The sequence below is a fragment of the Talaromyces stipitatus genome, genomic scaffold, assembly GCF_000003125.1.
Source record: "Talaromyces stipitatus ATCC 10500 scf_1105507295527 genomic scaffold, whole genome shotgun sequence".
NCBI classification, from domain to species: Eukaryota; Fungi; Ascomycota; class Eurotiomycetes; order Eurotiales; family Trichocomaceae; genus Talaromyces; species Talaromyces stipitatus.
Window position 1 is genome coordinate 1,881,192 of NW_002990114.1, and position 15,365 is coordinate 1,896,556.

The 15,365-nt window shown below is 48.0% G+C and overlaps 7 protein-coding genes across 7 annotated transcripts, besides 6 other annotated features; 2 read left to right on the top strand and 5 right to left on the bottom strand.

The window, feature by feature from the left end:
• The first annotated feature begins 184 nt into the window (after nt 1-184).
• Nucleotides 185-225: a sequence feature (CT-rich).
• A 258-nt stretch (nt 226-483) lies between these two features.
• Nucleotides 484-3,086, top strand: TSTA_087400 (transketolase TktA; the record flags this gene model as incomplete). The annotated part of the gene is made up of 7 exons (XM_002478422.1): nt 484-537; nt 800-827; nt 886-1,000; nt 1,062-1,146; nt 1,197-1,491; nt 1,543-2,906; nt 2,973-3,086. 7 exons carry the CDS (start codon nt 484-486, stop codon nt 3,084-3,086), a joined length of 2,055 nt encoding a protein of 684 aa, XP_002478467.1.
• Nucleotides 2,912-2,931: a microsatellite.
• Nucleotides 3,087-3,235: 149 nt separating the features above from the next.
• Nucleotides 3,236-4,417, bottom strand: TSTA_087410 (spermidine synthase; the record flags this gene model as incomplete). Its single annotated transcript, XM_002478423.1, has 5 exons — nt 3,236-3,513; nt 3,655-3,892; nt 3,950-4,097; nt 4,151-4,331; nt 4,387-4,417. The coding sequence occupies 5 exons, from the start codon at nt 4,415-4,417 to the stop codon at nt 3,236-3,238; spliced, it is 876 nt and encodes a 291-aa protein (XP_002478468.1).
• Nucleotides 3,574-3,627: a sequence feature (GA-rich).
• A 586-nt stretch (nt 4,418-5,003) lies between the features above and the next one.
• TSTA_087420 (ubiquinol-cytochrome C reductase complex subunit UcrQ, putative) lies at nt 5,004-5,333 on the bottom strand (the record flags this gene model as incomplete). The annotated part of the gene is made up of 2 exons (XM_002478424.1): nt 5,004-5,058; nt 5,143-5,333. The coding sequence occupies 2 exons, from the start codon at nt 5,331-5,333 to the stop codon at nt 5,004-5,006; spliced, it is 246 nt and encodes an 81-aa protein (XP_002478469.1).
• Nucleotides 5,103-5,137: a microsatellite.
• Nucleotides 5,334-5,960: 627 nt separating the features above from the next.
• Nucleotides 5,961-6,859, top strand: TSTA_087430 (prohibitin complex subunit Phb1, putative; the record flags this gene model as incomplete). The annotated part of the gene is made up of 2 exons (XM_002478425.1): nt 5,961-6,278; nt 6,341-6,859. The coding sequence occupies 2 exons, from the start codon at nt 5,961-5,963 to the stop codon at nt 6,857-6,859; spliced, it is 837 nt and encodes a 278-aa protein (XP_002478470.1).
• A 102-nt stretch (nt 6,860-6,961) lies between these two features.
• Nucleotides 6,962-8,206, bottom strand: TSTA_087440 (uncharacterized protein; the record flags this gene model as incomplete). Its single annotated transcript, XM_002478426.1, has 2 exons — nt 6,962-7,971; nt 7,993-8,206. The coding sequence occupies 2 exons, from the start codon at nt 8,204-8,206 to the stop codon at nt 6,962-6,964; spliced, it is 1,224 nt and encodes a 407-aa protein (XP_002478471.1).
• Nucleotides 8,207-8,998: 792 nt separating this feature from the next.
• On the bottom strand, nt 8,999-11,671 carry TSTA_087450 (cell wall proline rich protein, putative; the record flags this gene model as incomplete). The annotated part of the gene is made up of 2 exons (XM_002478427.1): nt 8,999-10,800; nt 10,822-11,671. 2 exons carry the CDS (start codon nt 11,669-11,671, stop codon nt 8,999-9,001), a joined length of 2,652 nt encoding a protein of 883 aa, XP_002478472.1.
• Nucleotides 10,699-10,735: a sequence feature (CT-rich).
• Nucleotides 11,672-12,282: 611 nt separating the features above from the next.
• Nucleotides 12,283-12,383: a sequence feature (GA-rich).
• A 1,911-nt stretch (nt 12,384-14,294) lies between these two features.
• On the bottom strand, nt 14,295-14,992 carry TSTA_087460 (uncharacterized protein; the record flags this gene model as incomplete). Its single annotated transcript, XM_002478428.1, has 2 exons — nt 14,295-14,804; nt 14,828-14,992. 2 exons carry the CDS (start codon nt 14,990-14,992, stop codon nt 14,295-14,297), a joined length of 675 nt encoding a protein of 224 aa, XP_002478473.1.
• Nucleotides 14,993-15,365: the final 373 nt, after the last annotated feature.

The window sequence follows — 15,365 nt, forward strand, 5'->3', positions numbered from 1 at the left end:
CCCCGCAGCATGTCTGTTGCTATAAGTATAGACTCGTTCTCAGGAGTAACTTAGGTGTTTTATCGTTATTTTCATATTCATAATCATATCCTGGCCGGGTAATTAGAGATCCAATTGCATCCAGCATCCAGAGCATACATCATTGCCCCACCAACCTCTTCCCTTCGTCACATATCCTGCCTCGTCTTCTTCTTCTTCCTTTCTTCTCTTCTTCTCTTCCTCTTCATCAAATTCTCATCCATCTTGATCATTCTCATCAGAATCCAATACAAAAAGTACTCGTCCTTTTTGTATCGCCTTCTGTCAATTGAACTGTTCTGAATTTGTATGACCTAATTGAAGTTGCCCCGCGATCCCTCTGCCCCTCACCGTCTAACAACACATCTTTTCCTGCTTCTTTCATCAGTCATCAACATCACTTCTCATCATCAATCGAGTTAATTCGCAATACTAAATTATCGATTAATTACAGATATCACAATCATGGCCTTCACCGAAGTTGACCAGTTGGCCGTCAATACCATCCGTGTTCTCGCGGTATGTTTTCTTTTCTTCTGGTCGCTTTTTACCCGCTTCCGTCGGCGTTGCGGCCGTGCTTGTATCAACGCTTTTCTCGGAGGACCGCCGTCCGCCAATCGTACACTGGGGAGTGGAAATGAGTTCGCCATATCCTTTTTTTTTTTCCCCTTACCCTCCCGCGTGTATGATTCTAGGGTTCGGTGGAGAGAGGGTTGAAAGCTCTGCACGGCAGCTTTTGTCTGATGGCTCAATTCTTCTGGCATGCTAATTTAGCCTACAGGTTGATGGCACAGCCAAAGCTAACTCCGGTAAATATACCTCGTTTCTCCGCGGGGCAATTTCCATTATAATGCTAATTATCAAAAGGTCACCCTGGAGCTCCTATGGGTTTGGCTCCTACCGCCCACGTCCTCTTCCACAAGTTCATGAACTTCAACCCTAAGAACCCTAAGTGGGCTAACCGGGATCGATTCGTTCTCTCGTGAGTTGTCTGCCCAAATTTGACGGAGTGATGAATTTTGCCAACAATACACACCTGCTAGAAACGGTCACGGATGTATGCTCCAATATGCTCTTCTCCACCTCTTCGGATATGATCTCAGCATCGACGACCTCAAGAACTTCCGTGTATGTGCTATCTTCATAGCTAAAGTTGGGTTTCAAGCTGACTTCCATAGCAACTCGACAGCAAGACCCCTGGTCACCCTGAAGCCCACGACACCCCCGGTGTTGAGGTCACAACCGGCCCTCTCGGTCAGGGTTTCTCCAACGCTGTTGGTCTCGCCATTGCCCAAGCTCACAGTGCCGCCGTCTTCAACAAGCCCGGTTATACTCTCTTCGACAACTACACATATACCATCTTCGGTGATGGTTGTGCTATGGAGGGTGTTGCTAGCGAAGCTGCCAGTACTGCCGGTCACTTGAAGCTCGGTAACCTCATTGCTCTCTACGATGACAACCATATTTCCATTGGTAGGTAACCCCCTTTGGTCGCTGCAGAAATAAAGGCTGACGGTTGGATAGACGGTGACACCAAGTGTGCTTTCACTGAAGATGTCTTGAAGCGCTTCGAAGCCTACGGCTGGCACACCCTTGAGGTCAAGGATGGTGACCACGATCTTCAAGGAATAGAGGAGGCCATTCGCAAGGCTCAACAGGTCAAGGACAAGCCTTCCGTTATCAAGATTACCACCACCATTGGTTTCGGTTCCAAGCTCCAGGGTACCGGTGGTGTCCACGGTAACCCCCTCAAGGCCGATGACGCAGAGAATGTCAAGAAGGCTTTCGGATTCGACCCCTCTCAGAGCTTCGTCGTCCCCCAGCAAGTCTATGACCTGTACGGAAAGACTGCTGCCGCAGGTGCTGCCAAGGAACAAGAATGGAACAACCTCCTCCAGAAGTACGCAAGCGAATACAAGTCTGAGCACGCCGATTTGACCAGACGCCTCGCTGGAAAGCTTCCCGAGGGCTGGGAAAAGAACCTCCCCACCTACAAGTCCACCGATGCTGCCATTGCATCTCGTAAATTGTCCGAGACTGTCTTGGAGAAAATTTACGCCGCTGTTCCTGAGCTCCTCTCTGGTTCCGCTGATTTGACTTCATCCAACAACACCCGCTGGAAGGCCGCCGTCGACTTCCAGCCCCCGGAGTACGGTATTGGTGACTGGAGTGGTCGTTACCTCCGCTACGGTGTCCGTGAGCACGCTATGGGTGCCATCATGAACGGTCTCGCAGCTTATGGTACCGTCATCCCTGCTGGTGGTACTTTCTTCAACTTCGTTTCCTACGCTGCCGGTGCCGTCCGTCTTTCGGCTCTGTCACAGGTCCGCGTCATCTGGATCGCCACTCACGACTCCATTGGTCTTGGTGAGGATGGTCCCACCCACCAGCCTATTGAGACTCTTGCACACTTCCGTGCCCTGCCTAACCTCATGGTCTGGCGTCCCGCTGATGGCAACGAGACCAGCGCCGCCTACTACTCCGCCCTTACCTCCAAGCACACTCCTAGCATCTTCGCTCTCACCCGTCAGAACCTTCCTCAACTCCAGAACTCGTCCATTGAGAACGCTCTCAAGGGTGGTTACGTTGCTGTTGATGCTCCTGATGCCGCCGTTATCATTGTGTCCACTGGCTCTGAGGTCGGCATTGCCATTGATGCTGCTCAGTACTTGAAGGACAAGCACGGCGTTTCTGCCCGTGTTGTATCCATTCCTTGCTTTGAAGTCTTTGACACTCAGTCCAAGGAGTATCGTCTCTCTGTTCTTCCTGACGGTATCCCCATCCTGTCCGTCGAGGCTGCTTCTACTCTTGGTTGGGAGCGCTACTCTCACGAGCAGTTCGGTATCAACCGCTTCGGTGCCTCTGGCCCATACAAGAAGGTTTACGAGGTGAGTTTTTTTTTTTTTTTTTTTTCCTCCCCTGCATTTAAGAAGATTATATGCTAACTGTTGCAGAAATTCGAAATCACTCCGGAGGGTATCAGCAAGCGTGCCCTTGCCACCATTGACTTTTACAAGGGTGTCAAGCCCCGCTCACCCATTAACCGTGCTTTCCAACAACTTATCTAAGTTAATTATGAGGGGGTTAAAATGTTGGATCGGTTATATCTAGACTTGATGTTATGAATGAACATAATGTAGACACTGTTTTGAGTGCTTATATTTAATATCTGTTGTAGAATACCCTAACCGAACAACCCCTTTTCTAGAAACATAATTTACTCAAGAGCCTTGCGCGCGAAATTAGGCAACACAAAGCTCGCCCGATGAATATCCGCATTATAGTATCGGCACAACTTCTCCTCTTCCTCACGAGACCAGGTACGGAGCGGTTCCTTGACGTTGCGAGTAGCGTCCTTGCAGCAGACCATGAAACCGATTTGGCCGGATGGGTAGGTTGGGATGGTGGTGTAGGCGTATTCGGCGACGGGGAAGACTTCTTTGCAGGATTTTTTGAGGTCGGTGATGAGTTGGAGGTGGAGCCATTGGTTTTCGGCTGGATGGGTCAGTACTCTGCCATATAAAATTGAAAGGAAAAAAAAAGAAGTTACAGAGGAAGGAAAGAAGGAAGGGGGAGGAAGGGTAAGAAAAGAAAAGAAAGAAAAGGAAAATAGCAAAAGGAAAGGCCACGAACAACCTTGAGTAGTAATAACACCGCCTTCACGCAAAGCACCATTCAACAATTCAAAGTATGGTTTCTGGAACAACGACTCTGCAGGTCCCTCCGGGTCAGAGCTGTCGGTGATGATGACGTCGAATTCATTCTTGTAGTCTGCTAGGAACTTGAAGCCGTCGCCGATGTGGACTTTGACGTTGGGGTGTTGGAAGCCGATGCTCATGCCGGGGAGGTATTTCTTGGAGACGCGGATGACGGCCTATATACATTTGCTATTAGTTTTGGGCCAGGTAAAAAGGAGGGGAAAGAAGGGTACCTCGTCAATATCGCAGAGAATAGCCTCCTCGACGCTCTCGTGCTTGACGACTTCACGGAGAACACCACCATCACCACCACCGATGACGAGGACCTTCTTGGGATTGGGGTGGGAGTTCATAGCGAGGTGGGTGATCATTTCCTGGTATCTACTCCTGTCAGAAGACCAACAAAACCCTAAAGAGACGGAGGGGAGGCGCACGAAAATTCATCGCGCTCAGTGCATTGAATGACATTGTCCAAAACAAGGACAGTGCCGTGATCGGTACTCTCAAAGACGAGAACGTCCTGATATTGCGATTTCTCGTGGTGGAGGACTTCCTTGACCTTGAGGGTCATGGCTTGACCGGGCCACATGTCAGAGGCCTCGGAGAACCAACCATCTGTTTCTGTGTTAGTCAATTCAATCGGTAGATTCTGAGGAGCAGGATTGTATACCCTTGATGGTAGGGTGCGTGATTTCGCTCATTGTGATAGTCGATTTATTCCTAGAAGGACAAGATCGAAGAAGAGGGGTCAATTGACGGCACGAGAATCGAGTTATTGAGATACCACGACAGGACAATAAAAAGCGAGATATCATAAACAACTGTATAGAAGGAAGGAAAAAGAGGAAAGAAGAAAGAAACAAGTTTGTATGCTTCTTATTTTTTGCAACTATTTTTTTTTCTCCATCTGCCCAACTGGCTGGTCGTGGCGGGGTTGTCCGGTTTAGCCCACCAAATCATTCGACCGCCCAGACTGCTGCTAATCAGTGGGGGTGCAACGGCGCATCTTTGGCTGGAATAGGAAATTCTACTCTTTTGTTCACAAAATAATTCTTTATGTTATGGTCAGTGTATACTGAAATATAAAAGACTCAGTTGGAAGGGTACGGCTTATTTGGAGATGTATGAGGTTAAGATCTCTATTGAGTTATGATCATAAAAGTACCTAACTTAGGGCAACCGCCAATATCACCATTGCTAGACTGTATACCTAGACCCATAACATACAATCCATAACGCCGTCTCTGAATCCTTGTGTCCCCAGAAAATCCATCAACCAGTCATTACCTACTCCTCCACACCGGCAGCAAGTCGACCGGGCTTTGAGTTCAAATACTCATTCCTACAAAGTCAGCATTCCCACCCTAGAATACAACTTGACGGCCGAGAAAGAAAAAAGAAAAAGAAAGAAAGAAAGAAAGCATACTTTTCAACAGCCCAATTCATCGCCGCATAAGCAATAATAAACGGAGGCGCAAAGTAGAGAACTTGATGGCGGAAACGGCGGAAAGTGTTGAAAATCGCAGCGTGGAGTGCGCCAGCATTGGGATTTTGACGATTCGGGGAGATAGTATATGCGGCGATTCCTCGTTGAGGGGTTGGACAGCCTGGATACATTCATGTATTAGTCACCGCGCGTCGTTTTGCTTGTTTGAGGTTATTGAAATCATGATGTGTTGTATTGGTTGAATTGTCAGTCAAGTGCCGGTTTGTACGACTGTCAGGGTTAGGGGTAAGGAGACTGAATCGGGAAATGACAAAACAAGAATAACCGGATTCAGAGGATTGTACCTAGAGCACCGAATCCGCCGGCATAGCTGCAGATATGTTAGTATATTCATATGCATATTCATCTGATCACGCGTTGTAGATGGCATATAGAGCTACTCGGACTAAGTAACCCTAATATAGGCTCATGAAATACTCACAATCCATTCTTTGGATCAGCTTTTCCAACCATTTTCAATCCCTATAGCTTGTCTGACAAGGCAAGAATTCAATTGATACAGAATGAAGAATTGAAGAAGAGATGAAGGGGTGAAGTTCAGCATTTCGTCATGAATCGGAACCGGTCCTTGTTGCTCAATCAAGACTAGTTGATTTATAAAACGCTAGGCTCCTTACGGAATGAATCAGCTCCAGGCGGTGACAGCAGGCAGAAGAAGCTCAAAACACCATCAATTGTTAATCTCCAACATACATCTATCCATCATCATCCCTCCCAGAAAAGAACATATAATCAAAATGGCATCACCAAACGCACTCCTGCGATGGTTTGCACTACCTATTGCAGGCGCTTTGGCAATCGACGCCTCCATGTACGACGTCAAGGGTGGCTCGCGCGCAGTTATATTCGACCGATTGACCGGCGTTCAGGAAAAAGTGGTTGGCGAGGGGACACATTTCCTCATCCCCTGGCTTCAACGGAGTATTATCTATGATGTGCGCACAAAGCCGCGGAATATTTCTACGACGACGGGGTCCAAGGATTTGCAGATGGTTAGTTTGACGTTGCGAGTGTTGCATCGTCCGGAGGTGCCGAATTTGCCCAAAATCTACCAAGTATGTTGCCTTCGCTGTGTACATTTTGTACATTTTGTGGATCGTGTAGTTGACAGAAATAGTCCTACGGTACAGATTACGACGAACGTGTCCTCCCCTCCATCGGAAACGAAGTCCTAAAAGCCATCGTCGCCCAATTCGATGCCGCTGAACTCATCACCCAACGAGAAGCAGTCTCCAACCGAATCCGGACAGATCTCACGCGCCGCGCCGAACAATTCAACATCGCTCTAGAAGACGTCTCAATCACGCACATGACCTTCGGTAAAGAATTCACACGAGCCGTCGAACAGAAACAAATCGCACAACAGGACGCTGAGCGAGCGCGATTTATCGTTGAGCGGGCCGAGCAGGAACGGCAGGCGAATGTTATTCGTGCCGAGGGTGAAGCTGAGAGTGCAGAGATTATTTCCAAGGCTGTTGCTAAGGCTGGTACGGGTCTGATTGAGATTCGACGGATTGATGCTAGTAAGGAGATTGCGGCTACATTGGCTAGTAATCCTAACGTTACTTATTTGCCTGGTGGTGGTGAGGGGAAAGAGGGTAAGGGGACGAGTTTACTTTTGGGATTGAGATCTTAACCTTTTTTTTTCTCCCCCGACATCTCGATATCTCTTTTTTCCAAAAATCATGTGCATTAGTTCGTTTAATTCTCCATGTATGTAGCAATATCCAGGACCTCTTCACTTTATCTCATTACTCGAAGGAGCCAATCTTCGATAAACATGAATTTGGAATCTCATATCCTCCAATTTAATAAAACCCTGTCCACCTTCCAAATCCACATTATAATGTAACTTATTATTAACATCCTTCCGAAACCATCTCGAGTTCTGCGAGACTATCTTCTCCCACGACGCTTCCGCTACGTTTAGAAGTGTATGATCAAGCAGGAACTTCATCGGATATTGTCGTTGCTGCTGCTGTGTATCTGATACCTGACTCTTCGACAAGGACAAGGTCGAATAACTCCCCGGACTATCGACAACCATCAACATCGTCCCCGGACTCGCTATATCCGTTATTCGTAAAAGTAACTGTGTCGTTTTGGAGATTGATGTTGAGAAGAGCTCATTGAGCGTGAACATGAGTGATATAAGTCGTTGGCGATGAAGAAGAGACCTCAAATTTTCTTCGGATAGGCAGAGGATATCTAGTTTTTGGAATGAGATGTTGATACTGCCTCTATCTTGGATCAGTGGCGTCGGACATGTCTTTGTACCGGGGACGTTTGAATGTATTGCTGTCGTCAGTCTGTGGACAACATCGGACCATTCTGCGATATCGATGGCTGTTATGGATAGTTTCCTCTTTCTCTTGTTTCCCTCAGAAACACTTTCATTTAAAGATAATCGTTCAATCCCCTCAACCGCATTCGCAGAATCCTCATCATATAATACCCTCCACGCACCAGCCAACGCAACAATCTCCGCCCCAGCACCACCACCAATACACAACACAGCAACCTCCTCCTCTCCACCACCGTCCTGAACACCATCAAATGCAAACCCAAAATCAAGAACCCCCCGAAACAACCCACAATACGCCAAACACCTCGACGCAGACCATCTCAATGCATAAGCCCTCAACAACGAAGGCGACGCGTCCGCAAACGCAGACTCAAAGTCTCTATTGTACAGATATGTTTTGAGTTGTTGAATTTGCGTTCTCATATCCTCTTCCCCGTCTTCTGCTGTGGTTGAGGAGGAAGTACCAGAAGAGAAAAGTGCATGTTTGAATACGTTTAGTAAGGCTTGTTGCACATCTGAGGAGATACTATTCGCTGCTGATGAGAAATCGATCTGGTCTTCGGTAGTTGTATCCTCTTTTCTTGAGGATGGTTTCTTTGTCGAGACTGATTGTTGCTGCTTTTTTGCGGGTTTTGGCTTGCCCTTTGATTTTCCGGGTTTGGTGGTTGGTCCTGCCATGTTTTATGTAAGTCTCCCTTTATATCTGGGGAGGGCAAATTATTGCTTTTGACTCGTGATGGATGTGTAATAGATTGAAGTTGTATAAAAAGTAGTCGACCTAGTGGGGAGATGTGGGCTGTAGAAGCCAATTATATGTAACGAATCAGTTTCTCCACATCTATTATGTATATCAAACTCTTAACACTTTTAACAGGATCTAATCAATTTCCAATACAAAGTCTGATTGACTCGAACTCACCAATTTCGAAGAATACGATCATAGGATTTATAGACAGTAGAATGAGATGTCATTGATTCGTCTAGGAACTAATGATAAGATGGAATTCGAATGTAAAAATGTGAAAAAGAAGAAAATCTGGCTCAAAATGAGGGTCTTCTGATGATGATGGGAAAAATAATCATGATGAAGAATGGCAGTAACAATGCCAACAAAAGATGTAAAATGAATTCGCTCTTCAAGAATGAAAGGTAATGAATGTTGAGGGGAAAAAAAAATATGACAACGACTCATGAGTAAGACCTCGAACAAAAAAATAATTGAACTGAAAAAAGATAATCGTCCACAATGGCTGTACATCCAGAAAATTATGCGCCGACATAAATACATAGACTCGAATAATATGAGAGAAGAGAAATTGTAGAGAGAAGAGAAGACGCCGCCATTACCCAATGCCCATCATATTGAAATGTGGGACATTTCGTCAAAAAGAACAGCCGTAACAATGCGCCCAGCCTGCCATGAGAATAACGAAAAAAAAGAAAACCCGAAAAAGTGACGATAAAAGGAGATTAGGAGTCACTCTGTTTGTCTTTCGACTTCCAGAACATTAACCGACTAACCCGATTACTCTTTCTTCGAGTCTTTTCGGCCTCGTCTGCTGGTGGTTTTTCTTCATGGCTCAATTTGCTCTTCTCGCCATACGAGCCGCCCACTAGTCTGGACAAACTGACAAGACTAGACCGTTTTGCAGAGTTTGAATGGCTTGAGCGAGGTGGTAAAGCATTAAAGGATTCGCGTCTGTCACTCAATGAATGAAGATAGAAGCTGGATGAAAACCGCCCTCGAGGATTCGTCCGCGTTGATGCACTGCTGCTCAAGGACGGGACGTCCTCAAACGAGCTCTGCCTCTGATCGTGTAGTGAATGGTTGAAAGTGGTATGGTCGGTCATGGATGATGCTGTTGCGGATCTTGGTCCGTCGAAAGACATGTTGGAGGGGTCTGGTGACGGAAAAGCTGAACTCGAAGCGTGTCGTGAAGGAAGTGTCAACTGGGAAAGACCAGAGTTAAGATCAAGGGGTGATGAACAAGGCCGCTTCTCAATTGCTACCATAGTTGGAGATATATCAGGACTATTTGCGTGATGCGGCACGCGGGGCTGTGCCCACTGCTCTGCTTCAATGATTTCCACGGACATTTTGTTCTGTACTTGATGCTGTGATGTTGCTCTGTTGCTCTCTTTGACTGCCTCATCCTCAATAACAGCATCGCCTGGTCCGTCGTCCACAGCAGCGTCGTCAGTAACCCGAATACCGAGGCCATCGTCTTGAAAAAGTTCCCGTGCGGAAGTCGGTCGTTGAGCAGCCTGCAATGTCTCACTACTCGAAGGAGCTATATCCCTCTCACTTTCTTCATCGCTGACACTTGCAACCTCCGCATCCACTTGCTCCCCATCGGCATGATCCTTGTCCTCAACCTTAGGAGATTGATTCTCAGCTAAAAACGCATCTTCCTCTTCTTCATAGAAAACATCCACGTTAGCCATAGCATTGTCACTACCCAAGCGAGGAAATCCGATTAGCGCACTGCGATCAAAGGGAGGCATTTCCGGAGCACTCTCGGCGCGTCGATGATAGCGCATCTCAGGACCAACGAATTCACCTCGTCGGCCACCGCTATACATCCGTTTTGTTGCCTGCGAGAATGCACTTCCTGCTATTCTACTGGCCCCCATTTCAGGAGTATTGAAGGGACCTAGTGCCGCATCAAGATCAATGACGGGACTGAATGTGTTGTTTTCCAGACCTTGTTCATAGAAGCTGCGTGGTTTCCATGCATTTTCAAATGCCTTGTCGCTTTCTTCCTCTGTGTCCTGAGTAGTCTGCTTTGGTATATTCGGGTTCGTGGGCGTTCGTATGATAACCGTATTGTCTTCGTCAAAGTTGACTTCGATTGATTCCAAGTTGGAATTGGTTCGAGTGAGAATAGGAGGCGGTGTAGGGCTTCGTCTGGACAATGGTCGTTTAACATGGGTTCGCTTGTTCTTGAGCGGGAATATGGCGCCAGCCCAAGTGCGCACTTTTTTCTGCTTTTTGTTGTGACATTCCTCCCCTTTACAAGGATTACTGTCTTCCGCGCCCGAACGCGAATTGAGGCTGGATGCTGATTCCCACTTTTCGGCCGAGTTGTCCTGTGAAATATCAAGTGTTCGTTCCGTAGATAATGAATTGCGACGGTTTTTCTGCTCTTCAAGAGTTGCTTTGCCTCCGCTCTTTCTCTTCTTCTGCTTCTTCTTTTTGCTCTTTTTGGAAGTGTGTTTCTCTTTTATGGATTCAGCGTCCGACCCATCTACAGTCTCTGACGATTTACGCCCTAGACCTAATGGTCCCATACCCACAGATGACCTTCTCAAGAAAGGCATTTCCCCAAAGTGCTCGGACGGTTTGGATAGTTTAGAGACAAGCAAACTTGCATCGGCGGTTTTCGGCCGAGCCTTGATTGTCTCCGCCGAAGAAGATCCCTCCAGGTTGTTGTTACTCGGTGCTGCGCTACTTACTCGGGAATGATTTGGCCGAACGGTAGATAAGCTGCTGGACGTTTCCGTGGATATCATCGATACTGGACGTGGTTTGTCGTGGAAAGCCACACCTGGACGAAGGAACATCAGCTGTTTCGCAGGTGAACCCGGTGGACTAGGTTGAGGGAGTAAATCGATGGCGGAACGGGACATTGGGCGGGCCATGTGACCGTGAAAATCGTGCTTGTTATCGGCAGGTGTCGTGGGGGCGCTTCCGACTGTCAGCGTTTGAGGTGCAGTTGACGGCGAAGCGAGCGTAAGAGCGGTCAGGTCCATGCTTGACATGGCCTGGGAACGGCGATGAGCATGTCCCCTCCGGCCGGGACCACGAGGGGCGGCGCTCAATAATGGCGGAGGCAAAGTGGCCTTCTCTCCATCAGCAGTATTTCCGGGGCTTGTGCCCATCAACCGAGGGCTTGGGGGTCCTTCTCCCCCGATCAGTTCGCTGGGTCGTCGTCTGTGGCCGATAGGTCGGGGAGCTGTGACTGTTGATGTGGATGGAGTAGATGCATGCATATTGCCTGGATTGAACGAAAAAGCTGGCAGTGGAGCAGGCGTGTATTCGTGCATTGCTTCGGAAGAGGATCTGGGAGGAAATTCGAACGAGGAATTAGGGTGCCGGTTGTGAAGAGCTACACCGTCGAGATCATCTGGATTATAATCCATGGTCCCGACGGGAACCTTCAAAGAAGATGGCATTGACGCCATGAATCATACAATCACTCAACGATTTTGATGACCAGACGAAAGTGACTGGTCGTTACTTGAAACAATGCCTTTGTTGTAGAGCCACAGTCCAAATACAAACATTGAGAGTATTGGCCGATCGGTAATCCAAATACAGGCCTCCAGACTCCCACCCGACTTCCTTTGAGCAGTTGTCGGGTAGTCGAAAGTCGTAATTGAAGAGCCGGAGGCCGTTCACCAAAGGAACGACAACATCAAAAATGGTCGGTCGGAAAAGACGGAGCGGAAAGGTAAACCTAAAGTGAGGTTTGCGAATGTAGTCGTTCGGGGGTTGGACACGAGCGGGAGCTGAAACTAGGATACGAGGCGAGCTGACGCAAAATCTCGAATGAGGTCGAAAGATCTCGGGCGGCGGAATAAGTCTTGAACAATAAGCGATTCGTAATGAACGGACGGCCACAAAGCTGGGCCAGAGGTTTGAACCGTCTTGGAGACGGATAGATGTATTTGTTCAATAGTTTCGCTCGAGAAAGAAATGCAAATAAAAGGCGCAGTGAAAGAGAACGAAATGAATAAACTGGATAAAGCGAAAGAAAGCAGAAGAGAAAAAAAAAAAAGAGAAGGGAGAATAAGCCGTAGGAAAGGCTCTGGGAGGGCGGTGGGGAGCAGGGAAGAAGAGAGGGAGAAGAGAGCGAGGTTGTACGCAGTTGTCTCGACGCAGGCAAAAAGAGAAGGAGAGGATTTGTTTGGGGGAGCAGGCAAGAGCCCAGTGCCAAGCCCGGGTTGCCGCCTGAGGCCGGCGTGCACAAGGCTAATGAAGTCGCCCAGGCACAGGCGGCCGCTGATTGGAAGACTCGGTCCACCTGATATGTGTTGTGCATTTAGTGTGCTATTAATGTCGACTAGTCGGCCGTTGCTAGGGGTTGGAGATACAATCCCTGGCCTGAAGTTGCCAGCTCATAACTTCAACATTAATAATGGAATTGTATCCATGATTCAAGCTGGCCATGTAACGTAGGGTCTCACAAAGTGCCCTTCCTTAAGAAAATGGTCGTGCAGCATACTCCGAATTTGATAGTGCTACGTTTGTCTACCCAAGACCAAGTTAGTTGCTATATACTCGGCAGTCTGAGCAATCTGACATCGGAGGAAAAGCTCAATGAAATCAAGGAATCCGACGATTGGTGGATCTAAGTCCGGGGGTGGTCCACCTTGGCACCTTGCCTAGACAGCCAATCAGAGGCTGCTGGGCAATCTCCAATTGACTCGATTTGGCAAAGCCTACATTAAAGGAGCGTGCGATCAGCCAATCAGCAACACCTCCTCCAAAGTCAATGACCCCCTTACTCGCGAACAAACGCTGCCATTGGACCACTATGCCCTTGTGGGGCTATTCGCGTAGATGCTCAGAAATCTAACAAGTTCAACATCGTCAGCAGAGTAATAAGTTAACATGTGGAATAAAGGCAAACTGTGCCGAGAGACAATTGTCTTTTCAATCGTTCCCCAGCAAGAATTATCCAAGGATTTATCGTCCGGTAGGCAAAGATCTTTTATTACGGCTTACCTGTATGTCTAGCGATGTGGTACAAAGGCATTCAATAATTGATTGAATCCAATGACCTCATTTCTAAGACCGAACGACTTGCATGTGCATACGGAGAATGAAACTCATCTACAAGAAAGGGAGCAGATCAAGAGAATCATCATATCAGTCCTCTCAGCGAAAACAATTGAGACAGCACAGCCACAGCCATAGCCATAGCCACAGCCAGACGAACTCATTACTACGCCACCACGGAACAAGGGTGACTCCACCGAGATGTCTTAGTCTTACCCTTGTCACCTTTCAAGTCCTAATTCCCAAGTTTCAACCTGCACGAACGGATGGACCAGGCTGCGTATAATTAATTTGTCGATCAGATTGATCCTTTCGCATGGATTAGTGTTTCACCTATCCATATTCGACAAATGCCTCAATTATTACGCACCAAGCATCCGCGTTCCCGGTCTACAGACCACAAATGCTTCTACGCGCCCTTTATCTGGCGTTTAATGTCCGTGTGAGCCGGTGTGCGACCGTTTACTGTATGGTCCACTGCGTACTATGATACGAAGAGTGAGGCGCGATCGTACATAGTTGGCTGAGTGGATGTGGATACGTGTGGCTGTCTGAAGGACGGGTTGCTTTTATGGTAATCACTTGGTGAGCTTTGTGTGGCTTTTGAAAAGACCTTAAAATGATTCAGCAGCTCAGGGTGAGGTATATTGAAGCTTATTTGCTTCAATTCGAACTCTCGAAGTCCATATCTTCATAAAATCACCCAGCTCAAGACGGAATTGGGATAGCCCTAACCCTAAGCCCCTATCCATATGGATAGACCGGAAGCCTCGATTCGCGTCAATAAGGCGACCGTCCAGTTGCTTCCCATTGGCCATCGTGCGTAGAACCTGTCTCTCAATGAGTTCATGGGATAAACCGCGGATGCGAGCGGAGCCATCTACGTATCATAGTCAATGGTGTTGAATCCCTCAGAGTCCGCATCCCTGACGGCAGCTCAGCCACACTGCCGCGTTCTTCAACTTGAAGTATCGGTGGATGTTATGTTTTGTATCCTAAGCTATCTTGCTGCCCGTGTCCACACTCTGACTCTTGTGGAGCTTCATGAGAGAACTTCACTTCAGCAGCCGGGCAAACAGCGTCGGTGCGATATGCTTGATGTCCACCTTGAGCGGGCCTATTTCTCCCCCACCTGTCTGTACCCCAAACTGTCCCTGTCTTTGTCGCTCTCTCCGTATCTGGTCCAAAGCTAGGTACAGGCTCACCTAGCCAGAGATATGGTCTAGCTGAGTGTAGACCCTCCTCAAGCACATACGGGAAACAATCCAATCGCAGGCCGACAGGGAACTTGGGCTGGAATCTGCTCGCCAGTGCACTGAAGTTGACTGTATTATCGTCATTAGGGATTAGAACCGGAACCTCCAGCCAATGTAAAGTGAATCCGGCAACGGCCTTTTCATTCACGACCACTGATACACAATGTAATCCATTGTAAACTGTTCTTTCAACCAGACTTTTACACCCAGATGTACGTTCGGGGATCGTAAAACACTACCAGGCCAATGGCAACCCACTATTCCATGTTCACTAGAGCCAGAAGGAGAACCACCTGTAGATTGAGTTTCAATAGATTGAACAACCCGCTCCTGCCACGACACTCGCATCGCATAGCGGATATTCCGAATCTCATCGTCATTCAAGCACTTGACTGCCTCTGATTGTGCGGTCCACCATCGCATCTGGACCGCCAGCGCACTCTCACGCGCGGCTTTCTTCCTCGGTTAGAGCGGTGTCGGCAGCTCTATGTGTCAGATCGCGATCTGCCTCGCTGAGTCGAGCTCGTTCAGACAGGAGACGCCCGGCCTGCCCGAGCACCACCCCGGCCGTTACAAGATGGGCTTCCTGATAGGTGAGGACGGTGTTTTCAGTACCACTGTCACTGCTGTTGTCGTGTTTTGGGTACAGGTGTATCTATGGCTTTGGCAACCAGTTCGGTCATGTTCAGCCCACATGCTTGTCGACAGAGGGCGTCTTCTTCCTCTGGGAGTGGGCGATGGGTGATCTTTCTTCGTTCTGCGTCTGTTAGGGATGCGGGCTCTGTGATAGCGCGGT